Source organism: Papilio xuthus, unplaced genomic scaffold (genome assembly GCF_000836235.2).
Source record: "Papilio xuthus unplaced genomic scaffold, Pxut_1.1 DF829673.1, whole genome shotgun sequence".
Taxonomy (NCBI): domain Eukaryota; kingdom Metazoa; phylum Arthropoda; class Insecta; order Lepidoptera; family Papilionidae; genus Papilio; species Papilio xuthus.
The window spans coordinates 184,054-196,711 of NW_013528976.1; the positions used below are offsets into that span (position 1 = coordinate 184,054).

Here is a 12,658-nt window from a genome sequence, read left to right on the forward strand (position 1 = left end):
TTTAATTCATATTTTTAAATTAAATAAAAGGTTTATTTTCATATGATTTAATAAAACCCAATTTAAAAAACGTTCAGTCACAAATCCGGACCCAATGTTACCAAGAACTGCTATACAATTTCGAGGGTACAAGAATGGATTTTTTTAATATATTTTTCCTTACAGGTGTACACAATTTGGACCGACCCAAATTACCCTTCCATTGAATCTGAGTTAAGTCTTGTTGAACTGAGAAATGTCTCCACACACACAGAAGGAGATGTCTTACCTTATTCTTTACAAGCTAAGGTAAGTAACATATCTCGGAAGGGGGAATATTCTGTTTCCATACATCCCTTACTCTGTCCGTTTTAAGTGGACAAAATATCCTTTGACTTTTTGTGGTAATCTATCATCGCTATTTTAGCTAAAGCTGGGGGCCAATTGCATGTTCTATAAAAATTCTCAATCTCCGTGAAAAAAACAATTAATAATGAGTAGCTGTCACGCTCAAATCCGTCGCGTTAATTAGTAACCTATGTGTTCTTCCAGTCTATGTTCTATATGACTCCCATTGAGATCCGTTAAGTCGTTCTATATACCATCCAACAACCATTCATCCATACAAACATTGGCATTTATATTAGTAAGATTACTCCATCGCTTGAACACCTAAATCACTCTACTCTTCAAGACTTACGTCGTTGGACGTAACCAATGACTTTGGCAACTTGATCCAATTAAAAAACAATGCTATGAGTTTTGACAGTACTATATCTGATGTACGTTCCAGGAGTTGGAGAATGGCATACCACCAGTAGCTGATCTGCAGCAGTGGGAGCCTCTAGCCGAGGCACAGTTGGGACCGAGACGAGCAAGGTTACGTCAAATCGAAGAGGACAGTTTTGATGTGAGTTACGAAGTTAAATATTTAGTGGAAACTCATTCTTCTATCCAAACCAATTAATCTGACCTTAAATCACAATATATCTTACCATGCCATAATTGAAACTAAATTGTCATAACTCACTAGCCTCTCTGTAAATGTGACAAAGTTCTCCCGCCATACTGTAGCTGTCTTGTGAATTGTTTATTTCATCTTCCATGCCTAAATAGATTATTTCTGACAGAACTAATCGCGATAATACCCCTAACAAGCCAGTGGCTTGTAAGGGCTCAGACTGGCGGAAACTGATGACAATGTTTCCGAAACATAACAGGTCAATCCGTGAATAATTCCATTATATAATTTGCCGTGTCTTTAAGTATTACAAAACTCCTATACACAATTTTAACCATGAACGTACGCCACATATCCATTATAAATAATATATCTACTTCCAGACGCTGTTAATATGGAGGGGAGGAGGTGAGGCTATATCTCTTGGCATACCTGTGGAAGCAGGAGTTGCCGCACTTAGAATCCTGATAGAAGGGGACGTGGATCATGCAGCACTCTTTCCACCTAATGAGGGTAGGTAGAAGTAAACTAGCTAAGCAAAAGACCCGCTTAACTTACTGTACTGGGTTTGATCCTGGCTTGCCATTATTTTATCCCAAGTTCTTAATATGAAGGACAACAATGTATGAATCAAGCTTAATCAAGGTTTTAGGGGAGGCTCAATTCCTAACTACGAGGACATGTAGCTTAAGACAAAAACCAACGACGTCCTTAAAAAGATGTACCAGGAAAGCCTTGTTTAGCTTCAACGCATCCAACAGAGTCACAACTCTATTTTTGTCTTGGCGATGTATTTTATAATGTGGTAGTTGAAGCATATTTATGCATGCAAAATATGTTTGTCACATTACTAAGACGTCGCATTGTTATGTACAAAGTATGTTTGTCCAAGCAATGCGTGTCGAATGAACAAGCAAGGTCACTGTCAATATTATCTGAACGTACACCAAAAGATTCCAAATTCGATCATTTGGATTCGAAAATTATAATAAATTTACAATTCATCATCATCAGCTCACTATACGTCGTACGAGGGGCTCGGAGCCTACCCTAAGTTAAGGGTGATTAGGCCATAGTCTACCATACTGGCCAAGTGCGGGTTGGTTGACTTCACACATATCTTTAAATTTCTTCTCAGATATGTGCAGGTTGCATCACGATGTTTTCCTTCACCGTAAGAACGTCGGATAAATGTACATATGTAAATCGGAAATCGAAAAATATATTGGTACATGGCGGGTTTCGAACCTAGGTCCTGCAGATTGCAAGTCAAGTGCGTGACCCCTGAGCCACCGACGCTCTTTACAATTAGAGTATGCAACAATTCGAGAACATTTCAAGATCAAGCAGCAAGATCTTGTAATCGTACTGCACTTATTGTCTACGTAAGGACAACAGAAAACTCTCCCATATTTATCTGTCAATCATTTGAACTCACACTCTTCTTACGTATATCCTCTTTCACACAATATATTCCTTTCTGTAGTATTCCATCACCGCATGTTATATCTGACTAATATAAATGTGAATTTTTCGAAGAATGTATGTTAACACGTTGACGGACAATTGCGGCTATAGCCGTCAAAGCGAAGTTCACAATGTGGCATGACTGCTATAGCCGTCCAAAACGAAACGGTCGTTTTTAGACACTACGGCTATAGCAGCACAAATGTGCACTTACTGGCGTATACATAGAAGCATAGTGTCGTGTTTTGAAAACATCTTTTTAGGTTGAAGTTCATATTTCACCTGTTATATATCGTCCTATCACTTAGTGTATAGAGTCCGCTGGCGCCATGACGGTTATAGCCGCAACCTAATTAAAGGTACTAAATTAATCAAAATTAAGTTTATTTAAGCAGAAAGAGTAAAACTATACTTCTAACATTCTAAAAATCACAAAAACATATAGTGTCAATTTTCGAACTTCGCTTGTTCCTACTGTCCGTCAACGTGTTAAAAGGTATCTCCAGAAAGGCTTCATGGAACCCTCTGATATTTAGCATAGATATAGAACATAGTATGGCAGAATACATAGGCTACTCTTAGTCTTACTCGCCAGTTATTTATAAACGTGACCTCATTCCAGCACCACAAGTGGACCTGTTCAATGAGACATCAGTGAAGCAGTTCTCATCATCATCCAGGACTGATGGATTAGTACCAAGGGATGTCTACCTGGCATTCCCTGGTGCACCACAAATAGATGTGTAAGTCTAATTAACATATATCTTGGTATATAATAACCCCAACTGAATTATTTACATCAATTCCAATGTGGATCACCTGGAGTCAAAGCAGACGTGTACCACGTAGGGAAATAAAGGGGTTTACAAGTACTGTTAGGAAGAAAATCCGAAAATGAGCCAGTGTATTGACTCAACACTAGCCTTAATAAAATGTCAACGTTTATGTCCCCTCACTATTCATTCTGACACTGGACTTTGTACCGAAAGCACGTCATTCTCTCGTAAATGTTTTCTCTATACAGTAAAAACAACTAAATATATGTAAATATGACATACAATCTTTCATTCAAATATTAAACAGCGAATAATTTAAAATATTAGGAATCAACAAGATGCAAATCCTACAAGCCATCATCATTAAACAATAATGAGTAAAATATGTCATTTGACTATAGATTGTCAGTCGTGCCCGTGACGCCAACCATGGCGGACGTATCTAACGATTTGGTCGGCGTGTGGCATCTGAGCGTGCGCTGCGACAGCTGCGATTACAGACTGAGCGTCTTCGCAAGAACCAGAGTACATTTCAGAGCTGAGGTTGACGAAGGTAAGAATAAGCTTACTAATAATATAAATGGAAATTTTTGGATGGATGTTTGTTAGTAGGTATCTCCAATTGCAAGGACATCGATAAAATTTGTTTTAGATGTTGGACACAGTCTGGAAGAATATGTGCCAAATTTCAGCGAGATCCATGCAGCCGTTCTGGAGATACCTTCTAACAATCAACCCATCCAGACATTCGCATTTATAACATTACTAGCTGTCGCCCGCGACTCTGTCCGCGTGGATATATAATATAAAAAGAACTTAATTAGTGTAGCCCACCCATCCATCTAAACATTCGCATTTATAATATTAGTACGTTAAATAAAAAGCAACTCTTCAAGGCATAAAAATTCGAAAAAAAATGAATAATAGTATCCTATGTCCGTCTCCTGGCTCTAAGCTACCTCCTCACCAATTTTCAGGCATATCGGTAAAGCCGTTCTTGAGTTATAAATAGTGTAACTAACACGACTCTCTTTTTTATATATAAACACTAGCTGTCGCCCGCGACTTCGTCCGCGCGGGATTAAAAATAGATGTTGGCCGATTCTCAGACCTACTCAATATGCTCACATAATTTCATGAGAATCGGTCGAGCCGTTTCGGAGGAGTATGGGAACGAAAATTGTGACAAGAGAATTTTATATATAAGATTAAGACATAAGATTTATTATAAGATAAGATATAAGAAATTACATGCGATATTATATTTAAACCCCATTTCTTTGCAATATCTTGATTTCATTCGGAACATCACCTCTTTCGATCCTCGCGTGATTAACGTATTCCTTACGGAAGAAAACAAATGAACTTTGTTTATTTCCTTTAAAGATAGGAATATAGATATTTGATAGCATTATTATCTGATAATACAAGTTTATCATAGACTAGCTGTTGCCCGCGACTTCAGCGCTAAAATAAAAATAAAATAACTTTATTTGTCCACGTCCATCATGTTAACTCAAAGTCCCGTCAAAATCGAACGAACCATTGTTTAAATTACCCAAAACAAACACGCACTTGTAAACAGACGGACATTTTAATTTAATCTTACTTCTTACTAATATTATAAATGCGAATGTTCGTATAGATTTGTCAGAAGATATCTCCAGTACGACTGCATAGATCGCGCTGTAATTTATCATAGATGTAGAACATAGTCTGGAAGAACACATAGACAACTAATCAAGTTTAATTCCGGCGGAGTATTTTAGTGATTGTATAATAATTAAGCTATTTAATATAACCAAACATACAACTGTAAACGGATAAGTTTCCACTAAAAACATGTATCGACACAAGTCAATTCATTAAATATGTAAGAGACGAATATATTTCTAAAAATTAATTTCGTCAATGGAAATGTACTGTAAAAAAATCTCGAGTTCAACACACTTAAAACCCGTAGGCAATGTATGATTTCATATCCCATATAAATATGACATGTTACATGTAATAAATCAAATCGGACATTAAAGAAAATGGAAAGTTTTTTCATGTATTAAAAAAAATATCCAAATAAATTGGTTTAAATTCGCATGAAATCAAGTTTAAATTATGAAAAATGTGACAAAGAAAATAATCTTACTAATATTATAAATGCAAATGTTTACGATAGATGGATGTTTGTTGGAACGTATCTCCAGAACGGCTGCATGGATCTTGATGAAATTTGGCATAGATATAAAACAAAGTCTGGAAGAAGACATAGAGTAATTAATAGTTTTAACCTGACACATTAAAAATACATATAATTATATTAAATAAAACCACATAGATGCTATTTCTGAATACAAAGTATCATATAAACAAAGGAACAACACGTCACAAACGTGACAAGAATGTCTATCACGTCGACGTGAAATCCAATAAGGAAGGAAACAACAAAATAGTTCAAAAATGACGTATTTTAAACAATCCAATTCCTTAACCATAGACAAAATGAACATTTAACTAAAATAAATCAATTCCAAAACATTTCCAGTAAAATCTTACTTTACTTATTACTTTTTGTATTTTTTTTATTCTACAAAACCTTTACATAACAAATTAAACATCGATTAGACATCAGTACTAAAAACCCACAGGGTTTAGGTGTAGTTACTGGTCGCTTATTAATATATAAGATCAGCAAATTAACAAATACAAACGTTATTAACCATTTCACAATTATATTAAACAAAAAGACTGAACTTATCTCAAACGACTGGAGTGATTTTGATGAAATTTTTTGTGTGTGTTCAAGGGGATCTGGGAATGGTTTAGATTCACAATTTTGTCTGCTGGACAATGTTTTTTTAATTAACTTTTAATTTATCAGTAGTTGTTGATTTTGGAATGTTTTACATTGGATCCGACAGACGGCGCTACCATCGCAGTGTCAAATTTTAAATAATATTCGAATTAAAGACGTGTAGACAGGACAACGTCTGTCGGGTCCGCTAGTATATATATAAAACAATTGATTGTCAAGTTGCAATAAATATAAGTTACTTATATAGAAGTGCTTTCAAAATTCTTATACATTTTTCTGGCTTCTTAACGATTCGGTACTAATATTATAAATGCGAATGTTTAAACGTATGGATTGCTAGAAGAATGCTCCAGAACAATACAACACTATGTACTTTTCATCTTTTTTTAATTCTGAGATGAAGAGGCGAGTAAAAACTAGTCTCATAATTGTCACAAAAAACTCTAAAACTGAAAAATCTATACTAATATTATAAAACGGAAGAGTTTGTTTGTTTAAACGCGCTAATCTAAGGAACTACTGGTCCGATTTGAAAAATTCTTTTTATGTTGGATAGTCCATTTATAGAGGAAGGCTTTAGGCTATATAACATTATGCTGCGACCAATGGAGTCGCAGGCGACAGCTAGTATCTTAACACCGTGTATTTAATTTAATTTATCTTTATATACTTTATTTCGAAATTCAATCGTAATATAAAAAAGATGAGAAACACATATAAATCCGGACGTCAGGTCATATTTAGATATATCGTTAAACGCCCAAGAAAATAATACGACGGTGGCATAAATGTCGATGACTTTGCTATTAAACTTATGTACGGTTAGCAAAAAGTAATACGATATTCAAGATTAATTCGACACATAATCTAATGATTTATAACGCTATGTACAAACAAAAACAAGTATCAAACCATAACAATCCAATCATAGATCTAAATTAATTCAAACTTACCTTTTTGCGTTAAAAAAAAACATATCCGGTTTTAAAAAAAAAAACAAAACAAAAAAATATTCAATCAACTGATTGCGCTATATCAATATCAAACTTACAAAACCATTTTTAGTTTAAAGCATAGACAAATAACATAGACAAAAACATGCTACGATTCAGGGCTGTCACAATCGGTTTTATTAAAAAAAAAACAATACTACCATAGACTCATAGACAAAGAAAATCATTTCTCTATTGCATTAATATTTAAAAAAAGCAATTGTTTTACTGTACTAATAAAAATAAAACTTTAATCCCTAGGGAATTGAATCAGGGACTCCAATCAACAGTATTAAAAACAAAACTAAAGAATTAGACAAGATGCATTCGAAAACGATTCCATAATTTACTTACAAAATGTATAAAACTAAAACTTTGGATAAGTCGCGTGATTGTCGCGCCTCAGTTACTTACATATTAAAAATTCGATATATAATCATTTCGAAGCGAATGCACTTTGTCAAAACCCCAAGATCAAAACATTTATAGAACACAATGACAGCCCTTGAACCAATAAAAATCAATAAGAAAAATAATAACCTCGAAAAGTCGCGCTGACAGGTCGGCCATCTTTTCAAAATGGCCGCGTTTTGTAGATCAAGGTCGTCATATTGCACTCCCAAACCGGCATTTATACTTTCTAACCACAACAAAATAGTATTTACTAATATTTAGAGTAATATTTTAAAAATATTACGCGATCGTTTAACCTTACATAATGTCACGGATATTGAATAATGAAAGGGTATAGTGTTTTGCATATTTTTTTTATTGACGACATAGCGACTGACATTTGTGTTGTGTTCATTTAAAAAAAAATCGATTACTCAACTGGCCAGTGCTACGATTTTTTTTAATTATATTTAGTGTGCAACCAACACATTTTATAATCATCTTACACCATTCCAGTTTAAAAAAAAACCGTTACAAAACTACACATAAAAAGTCTAATAAAACAACGAATTAAAACATTGCTGTAGCATAGAAAAAAACCGCTTAATTCTTAATTCAACGAAATCCCGTTGTAACAAAAAACATAATCGTTTACACGGTGGAGTTTTTACTACTTCGTATTATAAACGCTCTCATTTCTATACAAAAAAAAGGCAAAGAACATTTGCATATTCAGCCACGGAACAAACTTTTTAAATTTGAATTTCGAATACAAATTTTTAAAGCACTTTTGACTTTTATAATCACACATTACCCGCCAAAATTTACTGACGAAAATAAACAAGATGGCGTCTTTACGCGCGAAACAACTGACGCGAGAAGATTCAAATAGCGAACTAATTTCCTTAATTACGTTATCATGTTTACTTAATAAATGTTAGACATGAAACAGTGGCCGATGATTAGATTAATATTACAATTTCAAACGCATTTATTCGTAATGGCTGAATCAATTTTACTTTATTATGCAACAATTTACTACAATAAAGAAAATTGGACACATCCGTTAGCATTGAATTTAAAAAAAAACATTGTCCAGTAACAATGTACCAAGTTCATAATTTTCAAAACGATTTGTTCGAATTATTTCACTACTAAAATATCAAGGCGTAACCAATGTATAACGGCATTCAAAATTTATGACAGCTCGCAATATGACACCAAACGCTCCGCAGAGCATCAACTCCCCGCGTAATGAACACACATATAGTTTGAATCTAATAATACATGGACATAAAGGCGATATCTATTTTCCAACTAGTTGTCGCCCGCGACTCCGTCTGCGCGGAGTTAAGAAAACCTAATTAGTAGGCTACGTTTTCTTCCAGACTATGTTCTACATCTATGAGTAATTTCATCGAGATCCATACAGTCGTTCTGAAGATACCTTCTAACAAACATCCAAACATTCGGATTTATAATATTAGTAAAACTACTCTTCCAGACTATGCTCTACATCTATGAGTAATTACATCGAGATCCATACAGCCGTTCTGTAGATACCTTCTAACAAACATCCAAACATTCGCATTTATAAATTTTTTTATATCATAAGGTGGCAAACGAGCGAGCGACCACTTGAAATCGCTGAAATAGCGATGTGACCGTTGCCCATAGACATACGCAATTGCATATGCGTTGCCTTACCTTTAATCGACGGAGGAGAGGATGCACAGAAAGAAAATATTTTCTCTTCCCATGCATCCTCTCATCCGTAAAGTCCACTTCCACTTCCCATCTTTTCCTTATAAGAAAAAGTGTGGGAAGGGAAAAAAGACTAAATTAGGCCTCCGGGACGCACACTCATCAGACGAAACACGGAATTACTTCCACTTCACGCCTGTCTTCTGTGTGGTCGTGGTATTTCACCGGGCGATCCGGGCCGATTCGTGCGAAGATGTTAAAGCGGGCTCTACCACTGTTAAAATAATATTAGTAAGATAGTCCATTCATACATTATGTCGTAGTGCAGTGTTATCTAGCACGTCACCGATAACCCGCGTAACCCGGCAAACATGAAACTTCCTTGTTGATTGTGAATACTTGATAATTAGTATAACAAATAATAACATTATATTATGACCTACAGGGTGTCCCAAAAGGTTACGTACATAGGAAGGGGTATGATATGGGTGGTCACAAGGGTCACCAGAAAAATTAAATAAAAATTCCCCTCTGGGTATTAAAAAAAGTAAATGGCATTTTTTAAAAAGTTAAAAATTTTACACCTTCTGGGGCAATTTTGTAACCGATGACCTACAAATATTGCTATATTTAAAAAAAAGCTATTATGTTATCGTCAATAACCCTTTATCAATATGAAATAAAAAAAACAATACAACTAACAAAGATTTTAAAGAAAATTAAAATTGCCCCAGAAAGTGAAAAATTTTTAAGTTTTAAAAAAATGCCATTTATTTTTTTTAATATCCAGAGGGGAATTTTTATTTAATTTTTCTGGTGACCCCTGTGACCACCCCTATCATCCCCCTTCCTATGTACTTAACCTTTTGGGACACCCTGTATATACTGTATTTTTTTATCGCTCAGCGAAAAAAACTTTAAGCAAGGAAACTGCTTTAAATCTTACTAATATAAATGCGAATGTTCGTCTTCATGGATGTCGATGAAATTGGTCATAGATGTAGAACATAGTCTGGAAGAATACATATAGACATAGACTACTAATTAAATTTTAACAATTCCGTTCGGACAGTCGCATGCGACAGGTACTAGATCATGTTAGTATAACGTAAATAAATTATTATAGAAAAATAGTTATAAAGTTAAATTTAATAATTGTTTAAAATACCAAAGAAATTGTCTTTAGTTCCTTTGATTTAATAACAATAATTACTATCACCTTGAGTTTGAAATAATGAGTAATATAAACGCCTACTTCAACTGTAAGGCAAACATTATTCAAATTATATTTGCTATTCAATTTCAAAAGGGACTCCTTCACCCAACATATGACGATAACAACACGATATTAATTACGATTATTTAAAAGATATTTTAACATTACATTCTTTATATATCCAGATTCGCTGAACCTCCGGGTCATAGGTCCAGTAGCGAGCGTCCGAGAGTCATCATTAGTTGACGAATATGGTACCGAATTGGCTAAATTACCTTTCAGGTAAGTCAACTTTAAATTAAAAAAAGGACAAATCTTTATATTAACCAACCTCAATTGCTCTGCATAGACAGACAGCAACTTTTAACATTAAGAAAAGATGGGAATCCACTTCGGATTTGGCGGGAGAAAGGACTGATCCTATCCAATAAAGTAGACAAAACATATGCAAACTTTTTGCATCTTGCAAATGTCTATGGTCTATGGGCTACCACTTAGAGAACTAGCAACTAGAAGAAGCTATAGAGCTTAGTAAAATCCGGTGGCCTCTTCCCCATTTGCCACCTTATACTACAAAAAACTATACTACATCTATGGTACTAATAACATTTTTCTTTAATTCTACAGCTACCCTGCGTCATCTAATACCAATCCGGCTCACATAAACCTCGTGACTGAAATTGAAGAAGCGGTTCCATTACCTAAACTAAAAGTATCAAGAGTGTACGCGAAAATATTAGGAAGAAATATACAAGGTTAGTCATCGCAACACGAGTGGACACTGTCATAAGTAAGACAGACAGACACACTGCCCCTCACTGTCCTTAGTAAGACTAGACTTCGGTCAACACACCCCCACTGCCCTAAGACTTGGCCTCAGTGCAACACAGTCCCACTTCCTTAAGTAAGAACAAACCTCAGTTAACAAAAGTATAAGTTTGAAGCTTAAAGATTATGCTAGGATAAGGTTGACATTAGTCAAGTGAAATCGAACCCAAGACTACACGGTCAGACATCAACAACTTTAAATATTGGGCTATTGGTACTACCATTCTCTAATCATCGTCCATTATCATGAAAGTATTTTTAAACAAACACCATCAAGTCTAGACTTACATTGTTCTATGGCTCTATCTATACTGTATGATTTCCAGGGGATCCTTTCATAAGATTCTCAGGACCTATCGACCATGAGATAGAAGTAAGGAACGGCAGATCTGCTGTCATATTCCCAAACTCCAACAATGACTTAGAGGGGGTAGAAGAAGAAAATATACACATGCATAAAATGCGCTTGAATGAGACAAACGCATTACCGTATGGTCGGACATCTCGGGTAAGAATTTAAAAATACCGCAGTATTCTGGAGCTACTTGCAACGCGTAGATACCATGCTTTCTAGATTATCTGCGATAGCTACTACTTATTAACATACAAAATGTAAATAACCTCATCAGTTGTCCTATGTAAAACAGAGATTGTCTTCTATTTCATAAATGTGGGTAGACACAAATTATCGTATTCTATATGGTGATTGAAGACAAAGAGATTATCGATTTCTGATTCGTTTTCTGTCGATTATTTCCATCAGATTTCAATTAAATCGATTGGTTCGAGCGATATCACGCTTCTCGTTTATATTTCGGGTACCTTAGTATATGAGGGTAGTCAAAAATTAAAAGTATACATTATATTCTAGGTAGTCCAACAAGGTACTCTTGTGACAGCACTCATTATAGGACTGGGATCAAGACTTTACGGATCACCGGGTGATAGTTTACAGGTAAATGATCTTTTAACATCTAAGACCCACTGGGGTCCACGTAGAAACCGGCGTAGTAGCAGGGGGTAACTACTAATTTGTGGACCTCTGATATTAACTAATATTGTAAAGACAAAAGATTTACATCCCTACTGAGGGGCTCCAATCCTACCTTAGGGATGACTTGGCCCATTGCGGGTTGACTTCACACATATCTTTAAATTTCCTTGCCGATATATGCACAAGCATCACGATGTTTTCCTTCACCGTAAAAAAAATATTTTTGTATAATATGTTTGTAACGAATTCAGAAAGTAATAAAAGAATTCTAAACTATCAAAAAAGGCACAGGAATACTTCCGTTTGGTGGCCTCCTGACACAGTCTTCTTCCACATTCATACATCTACGCATAACGATTAATTCTTTAACTTTACAGTTGCATTTCGAAGTAAGTAACTATCGAGAACAAGCCGTGAGATTCAGCTTTGGTGCGACTGGAGAATTAAGATTCTTGAGAAGCATAGAACCTTCATCGTAAGTACACACATTTGGTGCTTAAAAAATAAAAAGTACTGGCTGAATATATTTTGAAACAAAA

General features: G+C 35.0%; 2 protein-coding genes across 2 annotated transcripts in view; one reads left to right on the forward strand and one right to left on the reverse strand.

Moving 5' to 3' along the window:
• Nucleotides 1-12,658, reverse strand: part of PAPLA1 (Phosphatidic Acid Phospholipase A1) — a 70,812-nt gene that overhangs the window by 52,298 nt on the left and 5,856 nt on the right. The gene's annotated exons all lie outside the window — the stretch shown is intronic.
• Nucleotides 1-12,658, forward strand: part of LOC106114331 (uncharacterized) — a 33,965-nt gene that overhangs the window by 18,482 nt on the left and 2,825 nt on the right. Inside the window, exons 7-16 of the mRNA XM_013307491.1 lie at nt 166-288; nt 773-889; nt 1,324-1,453; nt 3,030-3,150; nt 3,585-3,736; nt 10,483-10,579; nt 10,925-11,052; nt 11,452-11,633; nt 11,997-12,080; nt 12,497-12,594. Coding sequence (XP_013162945.1) covers nt 166-288; nt 773-889; nt 1,324-1,453; nt 3,030-3,150; nt 3,585-3,736; nt 10,483-10,579; nt 10,925-11,052; nt 11,452-11,633; nt 11,997-12,080; nt 12,497-12,594 — 1,232 coding nt within the window. The remainder of the gene's footprint in view (nt 1-165; nt 289-772; nt 890-1,323; nt 1,454-3,029; nt 3,151-3,584; nt 3,737-10,482; nt 10,580-10,924; nt 11,053-11,451; nt 11,634-11,996; nt 12,081-12,496; nt 12,595-12,658) is intronic.